Source organism: Lepidochelys olivacea (genome assembly GCF_965140295.1).
Source record: "Lepidochelys olivacea isolate rLepOli2 genome assembly, chromosome: 24".
Taxonomy (NCBI): domain Eukaryota; kingdom Metazoa; phylum Chordata; order Testudines; family Cheloniidae; genus Lepidochelys; species Lepidochelys olivacea.
The window spans coordinates 17,276,888-17,303,502 of NC_140434.1; the positions used below are offsets into that span (position 1 = coordinate 17,276,888).

Consider the following 26,615-nt stretch of genomic DNA (forward strand, 5'->3'; position numbering starts at 1 on the left):
GGGGCACCGGCAGAGCTGTGGGGGGGGCGAGCCCCAGGGCTGGGCTGGCGGGGGGCTGCGGGTCGGGAGTGAGGGGCACCGGCAGAGCTGTGGGGGGGGGCGAGCCCCAGGGCTGGGCTGGCGGGGGGCTGCGGGTCGGGAGTGAGGGGCACCGGCAGAGCTGTGGGGGGGGGCGAGCCCCAGGGCTGGGCTGGCGGGGGGCTGCGGGTCGGGAGTGAGGGGCACCGGCAGAGCTGTGGGGGGGGGCGAGCCCCAGGGCTGGGCTGGCAGGGGGCTGCGGGTCGGGAGTGAGGGGCACCGGCAGAGCTGTGGGGGGGGGGGCGAGCCCCAGGGCTGGGCTGGCGGGGGGCTGCGGGTCGGGAGTGAGGGGCACCGGCAGAGCTGTGGGGGGGGGGGGCGAGCCCCAGGGCTGGGCTGGCAGGGGGCTGCGGGTCGGGAGTGAGGGGCACCGGCAGAGCTGTGGGGGGGGGCGAGCCCCAGGGCTGGGCTGGCAGGGGGCTGCGGGTCGGGAGTGAGGGGCAGAGCTGGGGCGGGGGGGAGGTCCCCCTGGTGCTCTCTCTGCTGCTCTGCCCCCCACCCACGTCCTGGCCAGTTAACATCCAGCGCCCCCCCCCCTTCCCCACTGACCAGCAGGACCCACCTGAGAGGCGAGGGGCGGGGGGGGGCGGTTACTCACTGGGCTGCCCCAACCCGCTGACGTTCCCAGCCCCATCAGGGCAGAGCCCAGGAATCTCCCCCCCCCCCCCGCCTTGCCCCGCCCCTCACTCCCGACCCGCAGCCCCCCCCAGGAGAACACGGGACCCGGCCCGCATGGAGAGCTCGGGGCATGGCCAGTCAGTGCCCAGCCTGCGGGGGCGGGGGGGAAGGAAGCGCGGCTGGGGGGAGATGCGCAGCTGGGAAGAGGAAGGGGGGGGTGAGACTCAAGTGGGGGGAGGCTGGGTCGCCCCGCCTGACGCAGGCACAGCGTGTGTCCCGTCCCCCGTCCCCCCCCACCCGCTCCAGGCAGTTCAAAAGCTCCCCCCAGCCGCAGGAAGGGAGCCAGAACCGACAGCACCAGCGGGGAGAGCAGCCGGCACCAGGTGGGCAGCCGGGGCCAGGGGTTAGACCAGGGTGAGCCGGGACTCCTGGGTTCTCTCCCCCAGTTCTGGGAGGGGAATGGGGTCTGGTGGGCCACAGCAGTGGGGGTGGGAGCCGGGACTCCTGGGTTCTCTCCCGCCGTTCTAGGAGGGGAATGGGGTCTGGTGGGCCACAGCAGTGGGGGTGGGAGCCAGGACTCCTGGGTTCTCTCATTGGTTCTGGAGGAGGAATGGGGTCTGGTGGGCCACATCGAGCGGGGGGGCTGGGAGCCAGAACTCCAGGGTTCCCTGCCTGGCGCTGACAGGAGGAGTGTCGTGCTCTGTGTGGGTCATTTATTTATTCAAACGGACCTTTTCGGGTGCCAGTTGCCATCATCCCAACAACGCCTCCTTCCCAGCCCGGTTTAATCATCTTTGTGGCCCTGCCCCAGAGCTCCTGTCAATTTGGGCAGCCCCAGGCGGTGAATCCCCCCATTGCTGAGACCTGGGGGGGTCCAGTCCACACCCACCCAACAGCATCTCACCCCATGCCCGTCCCTTGCAGAGATGGACCCCAGAAAAGCACCTAAATACCTCATCTCCGCCGGGCGCCGCATCCTCACCATCACCTTTGCCCTGCTCATCTTGGGGGTCCTGACATGGGCTTACGTCGCTGGGATCCAGCTGGTGGCCGACCAGTATCGGATCATGGCCTTCGGCCTCTATGGAGTCTTCCTCGCCGCCCACCTGGTCATCCAGAGCTTCTTCGCCTCTCTGGAGCACCGGCAGATGAGGAGGGAGTCGTTGGCCTGTAGCTACACCAAGACGGTGGCGTTGACCATCTCGGCCTACCAAGAAGACCCCTCCTATCTCCGGCAGTGCCTGGAGTCGGTGCGGGCCACCCTGTACCCCCCAGAGAAGCTGCAGATCCTCATGGTGATCGACGGCAACAGCCCCGACGACCGCTACATGATGGACATGTTCCAGGAGGTCTTCGCCGGCGAGGACGTGGGCACCTACGTCTGGGAGAACAACTACCACCGGCTGCCCCCGCGGGAGGGCGAGGAGGGGGGCGGCGGCTCCCAGGGGGCAGGAGGGGAGGAGCCTGGGCCCTACACCGAGGTGGAGATGGTGGACCCGGGCCAGCTGGCGGTGGAGGAGTTGATCCGCTCCAGGCGATGCGTCTGCATCATGCAGCGATGGGGCGGGAAGCGGGAGGTGATGTACACGGCCTTCAGAGCGCTGGGCAACTCGGTGGACTATATCCAGGTAGGAGCAACCAGCTGGCTACCCTCCCCCCACCCCAGCCCCCAGCACAGCACAGCGCCCCCTACTGCCGTTCTGGGCATGAGGGCCTGCCCTGCCTGCCAGGGGAGAGGCCTGTCCCCACCCCGTGCAGCACAGCGCCCCCTAGGGCCGCCCTGGGGCATCGGGACAGTCCTGACTGCCAGGGGAGAGCCCCCCACCCTGCCCCCTGCAGCACAGCGCCCCCTAGCGCCGCCCTGAGGCATCGGGCCAGTCCTGACTGCCAGGGGAGAGCCCCCCACCCTGCCCCCTGCAGCACAGCGCCCCCTAGCGCCGCCCTGAGGCATCGGGCCAGTCCTGACTGCCAGAGGAGAGCCCCCCACCGTGCCCCCTGCAGCACAGCACCCCCTAGCGCCGCCCTGGGGCATCGGGACAGTCCTGACTGCCAGGGGAGAGCCCCCCACCGTGCCCCCTGCAGCACAGCGCCCCCTAGCACCGCCCTGGGGCATCAGGACAGTCCTGACGGCCAGGGGAGAGCCCCCCACCCCGCCCCCTGCAGCACAGCGCCCCCTAGCGCCGCCCTGGGGCATCAGGACAGTCCTGACGGCCAGGGGAGAGCCCCCCACCCCGCCCCCTGCAGCACAGCGCCCCCTAGCGCCGCCCTGGGGCATCGGGACAGTCCTGACGGCCAGGGGAGAGTCCCCAGCCTGCCCCCTGCAGCACAGCGCCCCCTAGTGATGCACTGGGCATAGGGCTCAGCACAGCTCCCCCTGGGGGTCTCCGCAAGTAACACCCCCTCCTCGGCCGCCCCCAGGTGTGTGACTCAGACACCAAGCTGGACCCCAGCGCCACGGTGGAGATGGTGAAGGTGCTGGAGGCCAACAAGCGCTACGGAGCCGTGGGGGGCGACGTGCGGATCCTGAACGTCTCCGACTCCTTCATCAGCTTCATGAGCAGCCTGCGCTACTGGATGGCCTTCAACGTGGAGCGCGCCTGCCAGTCCTACTTCGACTGCGTCTCCTGCATCAGCGGGCCCCTGGGTGAGCCTGCCAGGACGCCTGGGTTCTCCCACGCTCTGGGAAGGAAGGGGGGGGCTAGTGGATAGAGCGGAGGGGCTGAGCAGGGGGTTGGGAGCCAGGGCTCCTGGGTTCTCTCCCCAGCACTGGGAGGGGAGTGGGGTCTGTTGGCTAGAGCAGGGGGGCTGGGTGTCAGGGCTCCTGGGGTCTCCCCGTCTCTGGGAGGGGAGTGGGGTCTAGTGGCTAGAGCAGGGGGGTTGGGAGCCAGGGCTCCTGGGGTCTCCCCGTCTCTGGGAGGGGAGTGGGGTCTAGTGGCTAGAGCAGGGGGGCTGGGTGTCAGGGCTCCTGGGGTCTCCCCGTCTCTGGGGTCCAGTGGCTAGAGCAGGGGGCTCTATCCCGGCTCGAGGAGGGGCCGGGAAGGGACCGCTGGGAATTCCGGCTTTGCTGACCCTGCGCTGCCTGCTGCCCCCTGCAGGCCTGTACCGGAACGACCTCTTGCAGCAGTTCCTGGAGTCCTGGTACAACCAGAAATTCCTGGGCACCCACTGCACCTTCGGCGACGACCGGCACCTCACCAACCGCATGCTGAGCATGGGCTACGCCACCAAGTGAGTGCACGGCCCAGCTGGGCCCGGCCCTCCTGGGGGCTGGGGGCCCGGACTCCTGGGTTCTCTCACGGGCTCTGGGAGCAGAGTGGGGGGTAGCGGTTAGAGCGGGGGGAATGGGAGCCAGGACTCCTGGGTTCTCTCCCTGGCTCTGGGAGGGGAGCGGGGGCTAGTGGTTAGAGCAGGGGGTTGGGAGCCAGGACGCCTGGGTTCTATTTCCGGCTCTGGGAGGGGAGTGGGGGCTAGCGGTTAGAGCAGGGGGTTGGGAGCCAGGACTCCTGGGTTCTATTTCCGGCTCTGGGAGGGGAGTGGGGCTAGCGGTTAGAGCAGGGGGGCTGGGAGTCAGGACTCCTGGGTTCTCTTCCCAGTTCTGGGAGGGGAGTGGGGGCTAGCGGTTAGTGCAGGGGGTTGGGAGCCAGGACGCCTGGGTTCTATTTCTGGCTCTGGGAGGGGAGTGGGGCTAGCGGTTAGAGCAGGGGGGCTGGGAGTCAGGCCTCCTGGGTTCCAGCCTCAGCTCTGCATTAGCTAAGCCCCCCGCCCGCCCCCCTGCAGGTACACGGCCCGCTCCCGCTGCTACTCAGAGACCCCCGCCCAGTTCCTGCGCTGGCTGGCCCAGCAGACCCGCTGGACCAAGTCCTACTTCCGCGAGTGGCTCTACAACGCCCTCTGGTGGCACCGGCATCACCTGTGGATGACCTACGAGGCCGTGGTGGCCGGCGTCTTCCCCTTCTTCGTGACGGCCACTGTCCTGCGCCTCTTCTACGGCGGCAGCCTGTGGGACGTGCTGTGGGTCCTGCTCTGCGTCCAGCTGGTGGCCTGCATCAAGGCGCTCTACGCCTGCTGGCTGCGGGGCAGCCCCCGCATGCTCTTCATGAGCCTCTACGCCCTGCTCTACATGGGCGGCCTCCTGCCGGCCAAGTACTTCGCCATCGTCACCATGAACAAGAGCAGCTGGGGCACCTCCGGGAGGAAGAAGATGGTGGGCAACTTGATGCCCCTGCTGCCCGTCTCCATCTGGGGGTTCCTGCTGCTGGCGGGGCTGGGCTACACCATCTACCAAGAGGCCCTGGCCAAATGGACCAGCCTGGTCAAGCAGGCCGAGCTGAGATACCTGGTCATCGGGGTGGGCGTCTACCTGGGCTACTGGGCCGGCATGGTGCTGCTGTACTGGGTGTGGATCCGGCGGTGCTGCCGGAAGCGGGCCGACCACTACACAGTCCAGGTGTGAGGCCCGGACACCAGGGTTCCTTGTTATTCTCTTCCTACCTCACCCCCCCGGCCTGGCTGTGGGGAAGCTGGAAGGCCGGATTAGACAGGGAAGTGATGGCTAGTGGGGAGAGAGGGGAGCGAGGGTGCCAGGACTCCTGGGTTCCATTCCCTGCTCTGGGAGGGGAGTGGGGACTAGTGGTTAGAGCACAGGGGTTGTGGGAGCCAGGACTCCTGGGTTCTCTCCCCAGCTCTGAGGGGGAAGTAAGGTCTAGTGGCTGGAGCAGGGGGCTTGGAGCCCCGACTCCTGGATTCTATCCCTGACTCTCACAGGGGAATGGGGTCTGGTGCAGAGAGCTGGATTACAGTAGACGAGACGCTGGCTATGAGTCAGCAGGTTGGCCTTGTTGCCAAGAAGGCCAACGGCACATTGGGCTGTATTAGTAGGAGCGTTGCCAGCAGATCAAGGGAAGTGATTAGTCCCCTCTATTCGGCATTGGTGAGGCCACATCTGGAGTACTGGGTCCAGTTTTGGGCCCCCCACTACAGAAGGGATGTGGACAAATTGGAGAGAGTCCCGCGGAGGGCACTGAAAATGATTAGGGGGCTGGGGCAGATGCTTTACGAGGAGAGGCTGAGGGAACTGGGATTGTTTAGTCTGCAGAAGAGAAGAGTGAGGGGGGATTTGATAGCAGCCTTCAACCACCTGCGGGGGGTTCCAAAGAGGATGGAGCTCGGCTGTTCTCAGTGGTGGCAGATGACAGAACGAGGAGTAATGGTCTCAAGTTGCAGTGGGGGAGGTTTAGGTTGGCTATTAGGAAACACTATTTCAGAGGGAGGGTGGTGAAGCCCTGGAATGGGTTCCCTAGGGAGGTGGTGGAATCTCCTTCCTTAGAAGTTTTTAAGGTCAGGCTTGACAAAGCCCTGGCTGGGATGATTTAGTTGGGGTTGGTCCTGCTTTGAGCGGGGGGTTGGACTAGATACCTCCTGAGGTCCCTTCCAACCCTGATATTCTGATTCTATGAGTCTCAAACAGGGGGTCATGACCCCTCAGCGGGTCACAGGTTATTATGTGGGGTTCACGAGCTGTCAGCCTCCACCCCAAACCCTGCTTCGCCGCCAGCCTCTGTAATAGTGTTGAATATAAAAAATGTATTTTTAATTTATAAGGGGGGAGGAGGTCACTCTCCGAGGCTTCCTGTGTGAAAGGGGTCACCAATACAAAATTCTGAGAACCACTTGTCTAGTGGTTAGAGCCGGGAGGCTGGGCGTCAGGACTCCTGGGTTCTCTCATCACTGAGGCCATGTTTGCAGGGACTACAGTGGCATAGCTCCAGGGCCGGAACCAGCCTCACCCCGTAGCATAGACGCAGCCGACAGCAGCACGGGATGGGGGGGTTTCCCTCGGGGTAGGACACTCCCCTCCCCCCACGCCCCTGCATGGCGCTAGGTCTGCTGGCTGACGCCTTCTTCCACTGGCCGCTGGGCATCTCTTCAGCGCTCAGTGGGGTGGTGGGGGGGGCATAGATTTTCACACCCCATCAGCCCCGTAGCTCTGTCAGCCCCAAGACACAGTAGCTCAGAAACTTCCGTCTTTCCCCTAGTACCGAGTTAATGTCCAGCTCCAAGCAATTGTCTGATCTCGTTTTATTTATTAATCTCATTCTCTGCAACTCCCACACCCGCACGTCTCTGCTGGGACTGTCTTAAACCAGGGTTGAGATCCAGCTGCCTCTGGGGTGGGGCCCGGGGGCTGTTTACACAGGGAATCTTTTGCCAGGCGTTGAGGCGTCACTGTTTCTGTTGCGGGGTGCAGGAGCTGTTCATCCAGTATGGCACTGAGATGCAGCCACCTCTGGGGTGGGGCGGCTGGTTACACAGGGATCCCTCGCCCACCACTGAGATTCATCCGTCTCTGGGGAGGATCCCGTCATTGCTGGACTTTGTGTTGCGGATGCCGTTACGTCTGCTGAATGGCCACGCTCACTGGACAAACCTCACCTCTTCCAAATCAGTAATGCCTGAGCGCTTCGGGAGGATCTCCCTTCACAGCGGTAGTAGGTTCTTACCTGCACTGTGCAGTTTGGCCATTCCAAGCTGACAAATGCTGCCAACTTTACATCCTGTCGCCGTTTGCTCGCACTGAAAAGATCCCACTCCAGATTCTGAGTTTGGGGATGAAGGAGGGGAAATTCGCTGCCCTTGCTGGGTGGATCCTTTCACCTCAATAAACTTTACAGATCGTGAGGGCGAGAGGAGGCCCCTTTCCAGCAGGGAAATGAAGGAACATAGTCTATTTATTTGTCTGTAATAATTACAAAGAGCCATTTAACAGGAGAGATTTTTACTGGGTTTATTTTATGAACTGTGGCAAATAAAATGTATTTTTTTGAAAAATCTGTCTTATCGACCCTTGTCATTAACTTACCTTGTTTTAATTTGGATGATTATTGATAAGCCTTCACTTTATACATGGACCCCTGGCCCGGTGCTGAGTTGCACCCACGTCTGGGGTGGGGCGCAGGGGCTGTCTATACAGGAGTCTGACCTTGCTCCCTGCAGCACAGCGCCCCCTAGTGCCGCACTGGGGCATCGCGGCCGGCATCCCGTGCTCATCTTATGAATCGCCCAGGCCGTGTCTCCACGGGAGAGCGAGGGGCTACCCCTGGGGTGACACTACAGCCAACTGCCGGCCCCGGCCCCGCGCTGCTAAACGGGGCTGATCCTGCTCCCCACGCTCCCTGCTCCTCCTGGTCTGCACGACAGACTTAGGTCAACGTGAGGCAGCTCAGGGGGACCTAACTGTGTCCGCGTCCACACCCCTGCCGTGCGCCCGCCGACGGACGTGCCCTACCCCAGTGACATCGCAACTGGGGGTTGCGCGGGTGACCTTGCGTCCGTGTAGACCCGGCGTCACTTACACCGTGGCTGTCAGCTCACCCGTCCCAGGCTCTGGCCACACTGCAGTGACGCCAGGGGTCAGACTCCACTCTGGCGGTGCCCCCCACCCCCCGCCCTCAGACACTAGGGGGCCAGCATCACCCCCCTGTTTCGGTCACATCGCCCCTGTGAGTCCGGCCCGCAAGGCCTCGTGCCGGGTGACGTCTCCCTGCGCTGGGCCCTCTGCGCAGGTCCCCATGCAGCGCCGGTGAACGTGGGGCTGGGCCAGGGCCCGCTGTCCCGGCTCTGGGCCCACGGCTCCCCCTGCAGTTCTGGTCTGCGCTGCCCTGGCTCCCGGCTCCCCTTCCTGTGCCCCAGCCCAGCTCATCCTGCTGCTCTCCCCTTAACTCTGCCCTCCCCTGCCTCAGCCAGCCCCAGCTCACATGGAGGATGGGCCCTGCGCTCCTGACTCCCTCACTGGCCAGCCTCCCTGTCAATCAGGTCGACCTGCAGCGATGCCCGCTCCCCATTGGCCCTGGGGACTGTCCTCCTCTTTGACCCGTCCCCTTTCTTTTGCTACTGGGAGAGGGCTGACCAAAAACCCAGCACCACGTTTCAGTGAGGGGCCAGCAGCCCCCGGACACCCTCAGGCCTGGTCTACACTTAAAGTTCAGGCTGTTATAGCTACAGAGGCCAGGGGCGGGGAGGGATCCACACCCTGAGCACCGCACTGAGGCAGACCCAACCCCTGGAGTAGACGCAGGTCGATGGGTGAATCCTTCCTTCGCTCGGGGAGGGGAATTCCCACAGGGATGGAAAAACCCCGTCCATTGGGACAGGCGGCGTCTTCACTACGGGGCTCTGCCGGCCCAGCTACAGCGCTGGGACACGACAGCAGCCGTAGTGTAGACAGGGCCCTGTACCCCACACAGAGCTAATCCCCCCTCCCTGCACATGCTGGATGTTCCCCTGACTGGGGATCCGGGGGGTATAAAGGGTCCAAGCCCAGGCAGGGTTAGACGGCCACAGCAGCGGGTGACTCACCTTGTCCACTCGTAGCTAGGAGAGCAGGGAGAAGGCAGAGGAGGAAGGAAACCGTCCTGGTGCTGGGAGGCCCACGGGGCTGGGCTCAGAGCCGAACGGGGCCTTCTCCCGGCTGACACAGCGAGCTCTGCCGGGGGAGGAGGAGAGAGTCAAGCCCGAAATGAGGCGGGAAAGGGACTTCCAGCCCAGATTCCAGGGGGGGTGGGGGAAACAGGCAACAGAACTGCGCAAATAACCGATTATCTGGTTCACTGGCAGTTCTCAAACATCGGGGGGGAAATCGTTCTGGGCTGACCCAATTTCTCGTCCAACTGAAAAGCCGAATGAAAAATGGTTTTGGTTCATTTTCAAGCATTTAGAAACATTTCTAAATTGGTTTCTAAAGGAAAAGCGCCGTCAACTTTGAAATGAAAAGACACTTTGAGTTGAAAAAAATTAAAAGGTTTAATTCTGGAAATGTCCAGACAAAACGTCTCCCTTTGTCAGGGTGTTGGTTTGGGGTTTTTTCTGGCTGACGCAATGCAGCGAAATCGACACAAATTCGTGAAATGTTTCAGTCGCCCCAAAGCTGCATTCTTCAGTGGAGAAAAGTTTCGGTTGGAAAATTTCTCCCAGCTCTCCCATGGCCCAGACACGCCTCGCTGTAGCAGAGCGGGGGCTCCGGGACACCGGAGAAGGGCGCTCCGCGGGGCAATCCTCATCATAGTCGTGTCTCCGGATGCAATCGTGGTGACCAGCAAAGCGCAGATGTCAGATGGAGCCAGTGACAGTCACGGGGACACGACCTGCCCCTGCCTCACGTCCTGTTACACCAAATCACTTCAATGTGGAAGGAGACAGTTAAACAGCAAGTCAGCCGCAGCCTGTGTGCTTATTGCCAGACGGCCAGGGCCCCAGCAAGCCTATGGGTCCATTGACTTCAACAGTTACACTGGTGTAAACCGGCTGGGATCTGCCCCATTGACTCCAATGGAGCTACGGCCAATTGATCCCAGCAGAGGATTGGGCCCAGTTTTCACTCCCTCGTCCGTATTTGCTCCAGGTCTGCACTGTCCCTTCTGACATGGGGCGACCGGCACGGCCTTGGGGCGCCAGGGTCAAAGCATACTGCCGATCTGCAGAGGGGCCCTACAGTGTTTCCACATTATCTCCCCCAACGGCTTCTTCGCTTTCCTCTTCTTCAGCGAGCTGAGGTGTCCATTGATTCTCCTATGGGGACGCTCCGGTCCCTTCCCTGGATCAGCCGGGTTCGGTTAGAAGCTGTCAGGTCTCGGAGGCTTCAGACCCCCGCCCTGCCCATGTGCGTTACTTTGCATTGACCAAAACTCAACTTCATCTGCCATCGCATTGCCCGTTGACCCAGCTCCGTTCGATCTCCCTCAAGTTCCCGACTAACCTCAATACGTTGCCTTCTCTGCAGATTTCACCACCTCCTCGCCCACCCCCCGTCAGATTATCTGAGTACCGTGAACACTGGGTCTAGCGCAGAGCCTGGAGGACTCCACTTTTAAGCTTTTGCCATCACACAAAATTTCCTTGAATTCCGGCTCTGTTTTCTAGCGACACAAGGTGGGGGGAAGGGACGAGCTTCCAAGCGACACCGAGTTCTGCTGCGGGTCAGCGGAGCTCGACAACTCGTGTCTCTCCCCAGCAGAAGCTGGTCCAATAAAAGCTTTTCCCTCCCCGACCTTGTCTCTCTAATATCCCGGGACCCGCACGGCTACAACAACGCTGCAAACTCCTGTTTTCTGGCTGTTGTCCTGTTTCTGCTCCATGACAGTCCCTGGCCTCCCACCCCAGCACGGCTTTGATTCCTTATGGCAAGAGAGCTCGCCAAAGGCTTTTTGACAGTCCACATCAAGTACGTCGACTGGTTCGTCTCTGCTCCCTAAACCTGGGACGTTCAAAGCAGCTGAAGGGAGTCTGAGGCCAGACTCCCAGGGAGTTTCAGCAGACGCTGGCCCCCTCGCTGCGGTTTTGCCTTTGAAAATCTCCCTATTTCATTCCCCCACCACTCCAGGAGTGAGGCTTCTTTTCCCTTGCACAGACTGAGCCGCTTTATCCGGGCTCTGTCGTCGTCATGGGCTTTACAGCGGGAGCGTGCACCTGAGATATATCTCCAGCCTTTACCCGCTTTGCAGCAGATCATCAGTGATTACAAGCAATAATTTAACAGCATTAAAAACTCTTCCCTTCAGCCGCACAATGGTTCCGTTCACCTCCAAGTTCTCTGTAACTTGAAGAGATGCACTAACCTGTCTAGCATGGCCCCTTTCCTCTCTATATAGGCCAAAGCCAGAATCGGATTCACATACACCTTGGGAGTAACCGTGAATGATTTACTGAAATGTCATTAATTGCACGACCCTCATGCCTGGGCACTTCCTCTTTAAATACAATTCAGACTGACCCTTTCTCAGCCCACCAGCTTGTGTGTTACTGAATTTGTCGCATACTGTCTGCAGGTTTGTGCCACAGAGCGAAGAGGTGATACTCAGCTCAGTCACAAGGGTAGAGGTGCGACTCTTTCCACATGAGAGATGTTTAGCCAGATCATCAGGTGGTATAAATCATACAGTGACTCCAAAGGAACTACGGCCGATTGACCCCAGCTAGAATCTGGCCCCATTGACTCCAATAGAGCGATGGCTGATTCATACCAAATGGGGGTGTGACGAAGTGGGCCTGTTCTTAATGTTTCCTCCGAATATTGTGGGGGTGCCTCAGTTTCCCCTATGCAGTTCTTAAGTATCTAGGTGGTGGGGTAAGGGTGTATGATCATTGCAGAGCCCTAGAGGGCAGGTGTGTGCAGGGGTCTGGACACAGAGAATGGCCGACACCCTCTTTCCTGGCAACTGATGGCCTGGGCCCTTCCCCCCCTGCAAGGTGAGAGCTAAAGGGTTGGAGAACAAAGGAATCAGGTGACCTCCTGGCCCGGGAAAGGAACAAAGCCCAGAGGAGGAGGGGCTGGAGGGAGTTTCAGTTTGGGGCTGGCTGGGACATGGAGTGAAGTGCAGACGTGGTTGTCTGGCTCACTGCCCCCCAAAATGGACCCAGCTGAGGGGTCCTGTTCTCTGCACCTGCAAGCTCTGTTTTAGACCATGTTCCTGTCGTCTAATAAACCTTCTGTTTTACTGGCTGGCTGAGAGTCCCGTCTGACTGCGGAGTTGGGGTGCAGGACCCTCTGGCTTCCCCAGGAGCCCCACCTGAGTGGACTCGCTGGGGGGAAGCGCACGGAGGGGCAGAGGATGCTGAATGCTCCGAGGTCAGACCCAGGAAGGTGGAAGCTGTGTGAGCTGTGTGTCCTGAAGACAGGCTGCTCACAGAAAGGCGACTACCCCAGAGTCCTGACTGGCTTCATGGGGAGCAGTTCCAGAGCATCGCCCAGGGACTCCGTGACAGGGGGTCTGGTGAAACTATTAAGGAAGCTAAGGATGCTGATGGAGTTGGTTTCATTATGACAGCTCCCCTGCCACTCCCAGAACTGTTTGCTAAATTCCTCCTCATTGACTTCTGCAAATATTTATTGGTGACACATTTTATTATTCACCCCATACCAGGGGGTTGTGTCAAACTGCGTATCATGAGCATCACACTGCACCTGGCTGGGGGAATTTAATTATAGAGTAACTGAGCAGAGAAGAGTGTGTCGGCCTTCATTGCATTCCAGGCCAGGTTTGCTCCCTGAGGTCACCGAGATGGGTAGGGGGCTTCCAGACAGAATCCAGGAGTTAGGATCTCCAGGAGCTGAGAGAGAGAAGCAGATGGCATAGATACTGGTTTGCTATGAATGTGCTAATATACAAGGGGCATAGGACGGGAACCCTGAGAGAATAAGAGACCAAACAACAAACACGGCCCTTGTGTATTTCAAGAGCACAGGGAAACAACTGAAAATAAATGACCAGCATGCGGGGGAACAAACAGGGCTGGAGAGGGGAATAGAACCATAGAATCAGACTATGAGGGTTGGAAGGGACCTCAGAAGGTATCTTGTCCAACCCCCTGCTCAAAACAGGACCAACCCCAATTAAATCATCCCAGCCAGGGCTTTGTCAAGCCGGGCCTTAAAAACCTCTAAGGATGGAGATTCTACCACCTTCCTAGGTAACCCATTCCAGTGCTTCACCACTCTGCGTGAAATAGTGTTACCTAATATCCAGCCTCGACCTCCCGCACTGCAACTTGAGACCATTGCTCCTCGTTCTGCCATCTGCCACCACTGAGAACAGCCGAGCTCCATCCTCTTTGGAACCCCCCCTTCAGGAAGCTAAAGGCTGATATCAAATCCACCTCACTCTTCTCTTCGGCAGACTAAGGGGATGTCTACACTACGAAATTAGGTCGAATTTATAGAAGTCAATTTTTTAGAAAGCGATTTTATACAGTCGATTGTGTGTGTCCCCACTTAAAACCATTAAGACCATTAAGTCGGTGCAGTGCGTCCACAGTACCGAGGCTAGCATTGACTTAGAATCATAGAATCATAGAATATCAGGGTTGGAAGGGATCTCAGGAGGTCATCTAGTCCAACCCCCTGCTCAAAGCAGGACCAATCCCCAATTAAATCATCCCAGCCAGGGCTTTGTCGAGCCTGACCTTAAAAACTTCTAAGGAAGGAGATTCTACCACCTCCCTAGGTAACACATTCCAGTGTTTCACCGCCCTCTTGGTGAAAAAGTTTTTCCTAATATCCAACCTAAACCTCCCCCACTGCAACTTGAGACCATTACTCCTTGTCCTGTCCTCTTCTACCACTGAGAATAGTCTAGAACCATCCTCTCTGGAACCACCTCTCAGGTAGTTGAAAGCAGCTATCAAATCCCCCCTCATTCTTCTCTTCTGCAGACTAAACAATCCCAGTTCCCTCAGCCTCTCCTCATAAGTCATGTGTTCCAGACCCCTAATCATTTTTGTTGCCCTTCGTTGGACTCTCTCCAATTTATCCACATCCTTCTTGTAGTGTGGGGCCCAAAACTGGACACAGTACTCCAGATGAGGCCTCACCAATGTCGAACAGAGGGGAACGATCACGTCCCTCGATCTGCTCGCTATGCCCCTACTTATACATCCCAAAATGCCATTGGCAACAAGGGCACACTGTTGACTCATATCCAGCTTCTCGTCCACTGTCACCCCTAGGTCCTTTTCCGCAGAACTGCTGCCTAGCCATTTGGTCCCTAGTCTGTAGCTGTGCATTGGGTTCTTCCGTCCTAAGTGCAGGACCCTGCACTTATCCTTATTGAACCTCATCAGATTTCTTTTGGCCCAATCCTCAAATTTGTCTAGGGCCCTCTGTATCCTATCCCTTCCCTCCAGCGTATCTACCTCTCCTCCTAGTTTAGTATCATCCGCAAATTTGCTGAGAGTGCAATCCACACCATCCTCCAGATCATTAATGAAGATATTGAACAAAACCGGCCCCAGGACCGACTCCTGGGGCACTCCACTTGACACCGGCTGCCAACTAGACATGGAGCCACTGATCACTACCCGTTGAGCCTGACAATCTAGCCAACTTTCTACCCACCTTATAGTGCATTCATCCAGCCCATACTTCTTTAACTTGCTGACAAGAATACTGTGGGAGACAGTGTCAAAAGCTTTGCTAAAGTCAAGAAACAATACATCCACTGCTTTCCCTTCATCCACAGAACCAGTAATCTCATCATAGAAGGCAATTAGATTAGTCAGGCATGACCTTCCCTTGGTGAACCCATGCTGACTGTTCCTGATCACTTTCCTCTCATGTAAATGCTTCAGGATTGATTCTTTGAGGACCTGCTCCATGATTTTTCTAGATTGAAGGTTGATATGAAGAGGATGGCTCTAGACTGTTCTCAATGGTAGCAGATGACAGAACGAGGAGTAATGGTCTCAAGTTGCAGTGGGGGAGGTTTAGATTGGATATTAGGAAAAACTTTTTCACTAGGAGGGTGGTGAAACACTGGAATGCGTTACCTAGGGAGGTGGTAGAATCTCCTTCCTTAGAGGTTTTTAAGGTCAGGCTTGACAAAGCCCTGGCTGGGATGATTTAACTGGGAATAGGTCCTGCTTCGAGCAGGGGGTTGGACTAGATGACCTTCAGGGGTCCCTTCCAACCCTGATATTCTATGATTCTATGATTCTATGATTAAAGCAATGGCAGACAATCGTTTTGGGCCTTTTTTCCTGGGTTACCCGTGCAGACGCCGTGCCACGGCAAGCATGGAGCCTGCTCAGCTCACCGTCACCGTACGTCTCTTGGGTGCTGGCAGACGCGGGACTGCACCGCTACACAGCGGCAGCTCATTGCCTTGTGGCAGCAGACGGTGCAGTACGACTGGTAGCCATCCTCGCCGTCTCCTGGGTGCTCTTGGCCAGCCTTGGTGAGGTCGCTCGGGGCACCTGGGCAGACATGGGTGCTCCTGGCAGATCTCGGTAAGGTCTGTCGGGGCACCTGCACATAAATGGGAGTGACTCGGGTCATTCTCTTCTTTAAGTTTTGTCTAATGGAGATTCAGTCCCACCAAGAATATTGGCAGAGGGATAGCTCAGTGGTTTGAGCATTGGCCTGCTAAACCCAGTGTTGGGAGTTCAATCCTTGAGGCGGGCCAGGCTGCTCTTCCAGCCAGCAGCACTGTCTGCTGCTAGCCTACCCCTTGCTTCCCCCCTCCGTCCGTGAAAGCAACGGCTGACGATGGTTTTACACCTTTTTCCGTGCGGGCGCCATGTTGCAGTCAGCATCGTCATCCACCCACTGCTTTGGCTGCCACTCTGCTTTCCTGCTCACGTCATACCACGGCAAGCCTGGGGCCCGCTCGGATCACCGCAGCACTTGTGACGGCTCTAACCACCACACGCACTATCCAGCGGTATGTGCAGAACCAGAACCTGCAAAAGCAGGCGAGGAGGCGACAGCAGTGCGGTGAGGAGAGTGACGAGGACGTGGACACAGACTTCTCTCAAAGTACGGGCCCTGGCAATTTGGCCATCCTGGTGGCAGTGGGGCAGGCTCATGCCGTGGAACGCTGATTCTGGGCCCAGGAAATAAGCACAGACTGGTGGGACTGCATAGTGTCGCAGGTCTGGGACGATTCCCAATGGCTGCAAAACTTTCATATGCATAGGGCCACTTTCATGGAACTTTATGATTTGCTTTCCCCTGCCCTGAAGCGCCAGAATACCAAGATGAGAGCAGCCCTCACAGTTCACAAGCGAGTGGCGATAGCCCTGTGGAAGCTTGCAACGCCAGACAGCTACCGGTCAGCTGAGAATCAATTTGGGGTGGGCAAATCTACTGTGGGGGGCTGCTGTGATCCAAGTAGCCAACACGATCACTGACCTGCTGCTATCTAGGGTAGTGACCCTGGGAAATGTGCAGGTCATAGTGGATGGCTTTGCTGCAATGGGGATACCCTAACTGTGGTGGGGCCGTAGACGGAACCCATATCCCTATCGTGGGACCGAAGCACCAAGCCGGCGAGTACATAAACCGCAAGGGGTACTTTTCGATAGTGCTGCAAGCTCTGGTGGATCACAAGGGACGTTTCACCAACATCAACGTGGGATGGCCGGGAAAGGTGCATGACGCTCGCATCTTCAGGAACTCTGGTCTGTTTCAAAAGCTGCAGGAAGGCACTTTATTCCCAGATCAGAAAATAACTGTTGGGGACGTTGAAATGCCTATAGTTATCCTTGGGGACCCAGCCTACCCCTTAATGCCATGGCTCATGGAGCCGTACACAGGCAGCCTGGACAGTAGTCAGGAGCTGTTCAACGACAGGCTGAGCAAGTGCAGAATGGTGGTAGAATGTGCATTTGGACGTTTAAAGGCGCGCTGGCGCAGTTTACTGACTTGGTTAGACCTCAGCGAAACCAATATTCCCATCGTTATTACTGCTTGCTGTGTGCTCCACAATATCTGTGAGAGTAAGGGGGAGATGTTTATGGCGGGGTGGGAGGTTGAGGCAAATCGCCTGGCTGCTGGTTACGCGCAGCCAGACACCAGGGTGGTTAGAAGAGCACAGCAGGGCACGTTGCGCATCAGAGAAGCTTTCAAAACCAGTTTCATGACTGGCCAGGCTATGGTGTGACAGTTCTGTTTGTTTCTTGATGAAAACCCACGCCCCTTGGTTCACTCTACTTCCTTGTAAGCCAACCGCCTTCCCCTCCCCCCTTTGATCACCGCTTGCAGAGGCAATAAAGTCATTGTTGTTTCAAATCCATGCATTCTTTATTAATTTGTCACACAAATGGGGGGAGAACTGCCAAGGTAGCCCAAGAAGGGAGGAGGAGGAGGGGAGGAGGGAAGGACAAGGCCACACTGCACTCTAAAACTTATTGACTGCCAGCTTTCTGTTGCTTGGGAAGTCCTCTGGGGTGGAGTGGTTGGGTGCCCAGAGGCCCCCCCACTGCGTTCTTGAGCATCTGGGTGAGGAGGCTATGGAAGTTGGGGAGGAGGGCAGTTGGTTACACAGGGGCTGCAGTGGCTGTCTGTGCTCCTGCTGCCTTTCCTGCAGCTCCACCATACGCTGGAGCATACTGGTTTGATCCTCCAGCAGCCTCAGCATTGCATCCTGCCTTCTTTTGTCATGCTGACGCCACCTCTCGTCTCGCTCATCCCTCCTGTCCTCGCGTTCATTTTGTGCTTTCCTGAACTCTGACATTGTCTCCCTCCATGCATTCTGCTGGGCTCTTTCAGCATGGGAGGCCTGCATGAGCTCAGAGAACATTTCATCGCAAGTGCACTTTTTTCGGCTTCTAATCTTTGATAGCCTCTGGCATGGAGATGATACGTGGAGCGATGAAATATTTGCAGCTGCGGGTGGGAAAAAAGGGAGATTAGTCTTTAAAAAGAGACATTTTAGAGAACAATGGGTAGACTCTTTCACCGTGAACCAAGCTGCTAACATTACATAGCACGTGTGCTTTCTTTACAAGGTCGCATTTTGCCTCTTATATTGAGGGCCTGCCGGTATGATGTGAGAGATCACACACGCAGGGCCGGCAGGCAACAGAATTCGGCTTACAGGCAGACATGGTAAGCCACAGTCTTTTGGCTTCTTTAACCTTCCTAACATGTGGGAATGGTTTCAAACAGCAGCGCCCTCCTTTCCCATACCAAGCACCTCTTGGGTTGGCCCTTTAAAAGGAGGGGCTGCGGTTTTGGGGTTAACGTGCAGCACAAACCCAACTAACCACCACCCCATACACACACATCCAATTCTCTTGGATGATCACTTCACCCCTCCCCTCACCGCATGGCTAACAGCAGGGATGGTTTCTGTTCAGCCACAGGCAAACAGCCCAGCAGGAACGGGCTGAATGTCCCCTTAATAAAATTCCCCTATTTCAACCAGGTGACCATGGATGATATCACTCTCCTGAGGACAACACAAAGAGATAAAGAATGGATGTTGCTTGAATGCCAGCAAACACCGGGACCATACGCTGCCATGCTTTGTTATGCAATGATTCCAGACAACGTGCTGCTGGCCTGCCGTGGTAAAGTGTCCTGTCATGGAGGACGCAATAAGGCTGCCCTCCCCAGAAACCTTTGCAAAGGCGTTGGGAGTGCATCCAGAAGAGCTTCATGGAGATGTCCCTGGAGGATTTCCTCTCCATCCCCAGACATGTTAACAGACTTTTCCAGTAGCTGTACTGGCCTTGAATACATCCCAAGTCTTCAGGTAAATTAATCATTAAACATGCTTGCTTTTAAACCGTGTATTATATTTACGTAAGCAGAGCCAGGATGAGCTCCACCCTGACATCTGGTGGTGAGGTGCGGCAAGTTGTGGAAAAGAACTTCAGGGGCTGATCTCATTTGCATAGGCACACCCACCCCGCCTAGTATGAGGCCATAGCTGCCCAAATGGTCACTTTGGCTGCTATGGGATCCCCAGTGCCTCTGTCATTGGGGCAGGAAGAATAAATTGTTATTACCCTGGTTATGGGAATCAAGGACAGTGGAACTATACTTGGCCTTTTGTTATGATGTAGGGGCTCACCATCAACTAAGTAGCACTCGCTAGGCAAGGGTCATGGGTTCCAAAACTGTGTGAATGGAGAGAGGTTGGGAACAGGTATTAATACTTGGTGGTATAAGCCCCCTGGTGAGGGTCTTACATGTTAATTGTACTTCCTCCTCTCTGCACTGTGGAATATCAGAGCTAATTTTGATTCCCTTAGGAGTCTAGTTACAGGCTGCTGAGCTGAATTCCCTTTGGGCTAACGGTGCACCAGCCCTGAGGCTCCCCTCCTACAAGCTGAAATCACCAAAGAGCTGAACTTACACAGAGCTGAAATCACTGAGCGTTGTGTTAAGTAGTGGGGGAGCCTGAAGAGAGATGGTGGAGCAGTTTGCGGGACGGCGAGCGGAGCGGCTGGTGGAGCAGAGCAGTTTGCGGGACAGCGAGCAGAGTGGCTCACGGGGCGGCTGGCAGAGCGGTGCCCCATGGAGAGGTGGGGGCCATCAGATTTGGACCGCATAAAGGTGCCCCTTAACATCCCCCCCCCCATTCTCCACCCAGGTTGGGAGGTAAAACTCTGCAGATAAACTTTTGAACTCTGGGGCTGCCCTGACCAGGGACAGAGACTTTTGGGTCATTGGACTTTTGGGACTTTGGGTGATTTGGGGTTGCTGGACTCAAGAACCAAAGGGAAAAGGGTATGCCCCAATTTGCCTGGGGTGGGTTTTTTTGCTCACGGGTTGTGTTATGAATCCTGTTGGTGGTGTTTCCCCAACATAATGCCACATTGTTTCTCTCTGATATTAAAAAGCTTTTTTGCTACACTCAGACTATGTGCTTGCGAGAGGGGAAGTATTGCCTCTTGGAGGCGCCCAGCGGGGTTGGTATAGATTTGTCCCAGGTCACTGGGTGGGGGCTCGAGCCGGTTTGCATTGTGTTATTGGAAGGGAACCCCTAGATCCTGAACCCGGCCCTTGTTGCTGCCAACTCTGACAGGCAGAAGGGTTACATTTTCAAAGGTACACTCATCAGAGGTCCCTTCTCTGACTTCTAGGTCCGGGAGCCCGCCTCGGGTGGGTTGGGAGGGTACCAGATCCAGGGTGAGAAACAGTTCCTGGCTGTTGGGGAAAATGGTTTCTCCGCTTGCTTGCTGTGCGTCAACCTCCTCCTCATCATCATCTTCCTCGTCTCCAAAATCCGCATGCCTGTTGCATGAGAGCCCATTGAGGGAGTCCAAGCACAGGGCTGGGGTTGTGGTAGGGGCACCCCCTAGAATGGCATGCAGCTCATCATAGAAGCGGCATGTCTGGGGCTCTGACCCGGAGCGGCCATTTGCCTCTCTGGTTCTTTGGTAGGCTTGCCTGAGCTCCTTAACTTTCACGCGGCACTGCTTCGGGTCCCTGTGATGGCCTCTGTCCTTCATGCCCTTGGAGATTTTTTCAAATATTTTGGCATTTCGTCTTTTGGAACTGAGTTCTGATAGCATGGATTCGTCTCCCCATACAGTGATTAGATCCAGTATCTCCCATTCGGTCCATGCTGGAGTTCTTTTGCGATTCTGGGACTGCATGGTCACCTCTGCTGGTGAGATCTGCACTCACCTGCATCTCGCCACGCTGGCCAACCAGGAAATGAAATTCAAAAGTTCGCGGGGCTTTTCCTGTCTACCTGGCCAGTGCACCTGAGTTGAGAGTGCTGTCCAGAGCGGTCACAATGGAGCACTCTGGGATAGCTCCCGGAGGTCAATACCGTTGAATTGCATCCACACTACCCCAAATTGGATCCAGCAAGGTCGATTTCCACGCTAATCCACTCGTCGGGGAGGAGTACAGAAACCGGTTTTAAGAGCCCTTAAAGTCGGAAAAAATGGCTTCGTAGTGTGGATGGGTGCAGGGCTAAACCGATCGAACGCTGCTAAATCCGATCTAAACTTGTCGTGTTGACCAGGGCTAAATAACCCCAGTTCCTGCAGCCTCTCCTCGTAAATCATTTGCCCCAGCCCCCTGATCGTTTTCATTGCTCTCCGCTGGACTCTCTCCAGTTTGTCCACATCCCTTCTGTAGTGGGGGGACCAAAACGAGATGCAAAACTCCACATATGGCCTCACCAGTGCTGAATAGAGGGGAATAATCACTTCCCTCGATCTGCTGGCAATGTTCCTACTAATACAGCCCAAGATGCCGTTGGCCTTCTTGGCAACGAGGGCACCCTGCTGACTCATAGCCAGTGTGAGGTCCAGGTCCTTTTCTGCAGAACTACTGCTTAGCCAGTCAGTCCCCAGAAAAGAAACAAAGAAAGAAATAAAGACAGAAACAAGGAAAAAGAAAGAAAGACAGATGGGGAGGGGCTAAACTGGGTGGACAAAAAAGACATGAACCAAAAGTTGGGGAGAAACCACCAAGCTTGACGTAGACACAGGGTGTGCGTCATCCCCAGACCACTGTTCAAAACTCCCCCAGCCACAGTAAGGGAACCAAAACTGGCAGCAGCTGCAACACCAGCAGGGAGAGTGAGCCCAGCACCAAGTAAGGGCAGTGCGGTCCAGTGATTAGAGGGGGCGGATTGGGACCCAGGTCTCCTGGGTTCTATCCCCAGCTCTTGGAGAGGAATCAACTCTGGTGGGTCACAGCAGACGGGGCCAGAAGCCAGGACTCCGGGGTTCCCTCCCTGGTGGTGACAGGAGGAGTGTCGTGATCTGTGTGGGTCATTTATTTATTCAAACGGACCTTTTCAGGTGCCAGTTGCCGTCATCCCAACAACGCCTCCTTCCCAGCCCGGTTTAATCATCTTTGTGGCCCTACCCCAGAGCTCCTGTCAATTTGGGCAGCCCCAGGCGGTCAATCCCCACTATTGCTGAGACCTGGGGGGGTCAAGTCCACACCCACCCAACCGCATCTCACCCCGTGCCCATCCCTTGCAGAGATGGACCCCAGAAAAGCACCTAAATACCTCATCTCCACCGCATCCTCACTGTCGCCTTTGCCCTGCTCATCTTGGGGGTCCTGACATGGGCTTACGTCGCTGGGATCCAGCTGGTGGCCGACCAGTATCGGATCATGGCCTTCGGCCTCTATGGAGTCTTCCTCGCCGCCCACCTGGTCATCCAGAGCTTCTTCGCCTCTCTGGAGCACCGGCGGATGAGGAGGGAGTCGTTGGCCTGTAGCTACACCAAGACGGTGGCGTTGACCATCTCGGCCTACCAAGAAGACCCCTCCTATCTCCGGCAGTGCCTGGAGTCGGTGCGGGCCACCCTGTACCCCCCAGAGAAGCTGCAGATCCTCATGGTGATCGACGGCAACAGCCCCGACGACCGCTACATGATGGACATGTTCCAGGAGGTCTTCGCCGGCGAGGACGTGGGCACCTACGTCTGGGAGAACAACTACCACCGGCTGCCCCCGCGGGAGGGCGAGGAGGGGGGCGGCGGCTCCCAGGGGGCAGGAGGGGAGGAGCCTGGGCCCTACACCGAGGTGGAGATGGTGGACCCGGGCCAGCTGGCGGTGGAGGAGTTGATCCGCTCCAGGCGATGCGTCTGCATCATGCAGCGATGGGGCGGGAAGCGGGAGGTGATGTACACGGCCTTCAGAGCGCTGGGCAACTCGGTGGACTATATCCAGGTAGGAGCAACCAGCTGGCTACCCTCCCCCCACCCCAGCCCCCAGCACAGCACAGCGCCCCCTACTGCCGTTCTGGGCATGAGGGCCTGCCCTGCCTGCCAGGGGAGAGGCCTGTCCCCACCCCGTGCAGCACAGCGCCCCCTAGGGCCGCCCTGGGGCATCGGGACAGTCCTGACTGCCAGGGGAGAGCCCCCCACCCTGCCCCCTGCAGCACAGCGCCCCCTAGCGCCGCCCTGAGGCATCGGGCCAGTCCTGACTGCCAGGGGAGAGCCCCCCACCCTGCCCCCTGCAGCACAGCGCCCCCTAGCGCCGCCCTGAGGCATCGGGCCAGTCCTGACTGCCAGGGGAGAGCCCCCCACCGTGCCCCCTGCAGCACAGCACCCCCTAGCGCCGCCCTGGGGCATCGGGACAGTCCTGACTGCCAGGGGAGAGCCCCCCACCGTGCCCCCTGCAGCACAGCGCCCCCTAGCACCGCCCTGGGGCATCAGGACAGTCCTGACGGCCAGGGGAGAGCCCCCCACCCCGCCCCCTGCAGCACAGCGCCCCCTAGCGCCGCCCTGGGGCATCAGGACAGTCCTGACGGCCAGGGGAGAGCCCCCCACCCCGCCCCCTGCAGCACAGCGCCCCCTAGCGCCGCCCTGGGGCATCGGGACAGTCCTGACGGCCAGGGGAGAGTCCCCAGCCTGCCCCCTGCAGCACAGCGCCCCCTAGTGATGCACTGGGCATAGGGCTCAGCACAGCTCCCCCTGGGGGTCTCCGCAAGTAACACCCCCTCCTCGGCCGCCCCCAGGTGTGTGACTCAGACACCAAGCTGGACCCCAGCGCCACGGTGGAGATGGTGAAGGTGCTGGAGGCCAACAAGCGCTACGGAGCCGTGGGGGGCGACGTGCGGATCCTGAACGTCTCCGACTCCTTCATCAGCTTCATGAGCAGCCTGCGCTACTGGATGGCCTTCAACGTGGAGCGCGCCTGCCAGTCCTACTTCGACTGCGTCTCCTGCATCAGCGGGCCCCTGGGTGAGCCTGCCAGGACGCCTGGGTTCTCCCACGCTCTGGGAAGGAAGGGGGGGGCTAGTGGATAGAGCGGAGGGGCTGAGCAGGGGGTTGGGAGCCAGGGCTCCTGGGTTCTCTCCCCAGCACTGGGAGGGGAGTGGGGTCTGTTGGCTAGAGCAGGGGGGCTGGGTGTCAGGGCTCCTGGGGTCTCCCCGTCTCTGGGAGGGGAGTGGGGTCTAGTGGCTAGAGCAGGGGGGCTGGGTGTCAGGGCTCCTGGGGTCTCCCCGTCTCTGGGAGGGGAGTGGGGTCTAGTGGCTAGAGCAGGGGGGTTGGGAGCCAGGGCTCCTGGGGTCTCCCCGTCTCTGGGAGGGGAGTGGGGTCTAGTGGCTAGAGCAGGGGGGCTGGGTGTCAGGGCTCCTGGGGTCTCCCCGTCTCTGGGGTCCAGTGGCTAGAGCAGGGGGCTCTATCCCGGCTTGAGGAGGGGCCGGGAAGGGACCGCTGGGAATTCCGGCTTTGCTGACCCTGCGCTGCCTGCTGCCCCCTGCAGGCCTGTACCGGAACGACCTCTTGCAGCAGTTCCTGGAGTCCTGGTACAACCAGAAATTCCTGGGCACCCACTGCACCTTCGGCGACGACCGGCACCTCACCAACCGCATGCTGAGCATGGGCTACGCCACCAAGTGAGTGCACGGCCCAGCTGGGCCCGGCCCTCCTGGGGGCTGGGGGCCCGGACTCCTGGGTTCTCTCACGGGCTCTGGGAGCAGAGTGGGGGGTAGCGGTTAGAGCGGGGGGAATGGGAGCCAGGACTCCTGGGTTCTCTCCCTGGCTCTGGGAGGGGAGCGGGGGCTAGTGGTTAGAGCAGGGGGTTGGGAGCCAGGACGCCTGGGTTCTATTTCCGGCTCTGGGAGGGGAGTGGGGGCTAGCGGTTAGAGCAGGGGGTTGGGAGCCAGGACTCCTGGGTTCTATTTCCGGCTCTGGGAGGGGAGTGGGGCTAGCGGTTAGAGCAGGGGGGCTGGGAGTCAGGACTCCTGGGTTCTCTTCCCAGTTCTGGGAGGGGAGTGGGGGCTAGCGGTTAGTGCAGGGGGTTGGGAGCCAGGACGCCTGGGTTCTATTTCTGGCTCTGGGAGGGGAGTGGGGCTAGCGGTTAGAGCAGGGGGGCTGGGAGTCAGGCCTCCTGGGTTCCAGCCTCAGCTCTGCATTAGCTAAGCCCCCCGCCCGCCCCCCTGCAGGTACACGGCCCGCTCCCGCTGCTACTCAGAGACCCCCGCCCAGTTCCTGCGCTGGCTGGCCCAGCAGACCCGCTGGACCAAGTCCTACTTCCGCGAGTGGCTCTACAACGCCCTCTGGTGGCACCGGCATCACCTGTGGATGACCTACGAGGCCGTGGTGGCCGGCGTCTTCCCCTTCTTCGTGACGGCCACTGTCCTGCGCCTCTTCTACGGCGGCAGCCTGTGGGACGTGCTGTGGGTCCTGCTCTGCGTCCAGCTGGTGGCCTGCATCAAGGCGCTCTACGCCTGCTGGCTGCGGGGCAGCCCCCGCATGCTCTTCATGAGCCTCTACGCCCTGCTCTACATGGGCGGCCTCCTGCCGGCCAAGTACTTCGCCATCGTCACCATGAACAAGAGCAGCTGGGGCACCTCCGGGAGGAAGAAGATGGTGGGCAACTTGATGCCCCTGCTGCCCGTCTCCATCTGGGGGTTCCTGCTGCTGGCGGGGCTGGGCTACACCATCTACCAAGAGGCCCTGGCCAAATGGACCAGCCTGGTCAAGCAGGCCGAGCTGAGATACCTGGTCATCGGGGTGGGCGTCTACCTGGGCTACTGGGCCGGCATGGTGCTGCTGTACTGGGTGTGGATCCGGCGGTGCTGCCGGAAGCGGGCCGACCACTACACAGTCCAGGTGTGAGGCCCGGACACCAGGGTTCCTTGTTATTCTCTTCCTACCTCACCCCCCCGGCCTGGCTGTGGGGAAGCTGGAAGGCCGGATTAGACAGGGAAGTGATGGCTAGTGGGGAGAGAGGGGAGCGAGGGTGCCAGGACTCCTGGGTTCCATTCCCTGCTCTGGGAGGGGAGTGGGGACTAGTGGTTAGAGCACAGGGGTTGTGGGAGCCAGGACTCCTGGGTTCTCTCCGCAGCTCTGAGGGGGAAGTAAGGTCTAGTGGCTGGAGCAGGGGGCTTGGAGCCCCGACTCCTGGATTCTATCCCTGACTCTCACAGGGGAATGGGGTCTGGTGCAGAGAGCTGGATTACAGTAGACGAGACGCTGGCTATGAGTCAGCAGGTTGGCCTTGTTGCCAAGAAGGCCAACGGCACATTGGGCTGTATTAGTAGGAGCGTTGCCAGCAGATCAAGGGAAGTGATTAGTCCCCTCTATTCGGCATTGGTGAGGCCACATCTGGAGTACTGGGTCCAGTTTTGGGCCCCCCACTACAGAAGGGATGTGGACAAATTGGAGAGAGTCCCGCGGAGGGCACTGAAAATGATTAGGGGGCTGGGGCAGATGCTTTACGAGGAGAGGCTGAGGGAACTGGGATTGTTTAGTCTGCAGAAGAGAAGAGTGAGGGGGGATTTGATAGCAGCCTTCAACCACCTGCGGGGGGTTCCAAAGAGGATGGAGCTCGGCTGTTCTCAGTGGTGGCAGATGACAGAACGAGGAGTAATGGTCTCAAGTTGCAGTGGGGGAGGTTTAGGTTGGCTATTAGGAAACACTATTTCAGAGGGAGGGTGGTGAAGCCCTGGAATGGGTTCCCTAGGGAGGTGGTGGAATCTCCTTCCTTAGAAGTTTTTAAGGTCAGGCTTGACAAAGCCCTGGCTGGGATGATTTAGTTGGGGTTGGTCCTGCTTTGAGCGGGGGGTTGGACTAGATACCTCCTGAGGTCCCTTCCAACCCTGATATTCTGATTCTATGAGTCTCAAACAGGGGGTCATGACCCCTCAGCGGGTCACAGGTTATTATGTGGGGTTCACGAGCTGTCAGCCTCCACCCCAAACCCTGCTTCGCCG

General features: G+C 58.4%; 2 protein-coding genes across 2 annotated transcripts; both read left to right on the forward strand.

The window, feature by feature from the left end:
• Positions 1-1,033: 1,033 nt before the first annotated feature.
• On the forward strand, positions 1,034-5,149 carry LOC311512076 (hyaluronan synthase 1-like; the record flags this gene model as incomplete). The annotated part of the gene is made up of 5 exons (XM_084613108.1): positions 1,034-1,079; positions 1,621-2,324; positions 3,115-3,340; positions 3,792-3,924; positions 4,474-5,149. Exons 2-5 carry the CDS (start codon positions 1,623-1,625, stop codon positions 5,147-5,149), a joined length of 1,737 nt encoding a protein of 578 aa, XP_084469234.1. The 5' UTR covers positions 1,034-1,079; positions 1,621-1,622.
• A 16,777-nt stretch (positions 5,150-21,926) lies between these two features.
• On the forward strand, positions 21,927-25,518 carry LOC311512128 (hyaluronan synthase 1-like; the record flags this gene model as incomplete). Its single annotated transcript, XM_084613198.1, is given in 5 exon segments — positions 21,927-21,960; positions 21,963-22,621; positions 23,412-23,637; positions 24,161-24,293; positions 24,843-25,518. Coding segments are annotated over 5 exon segments (1,728 nt in total).
• Positions 25,519-26,615: the final 1,097 nt, after the last annotated feature.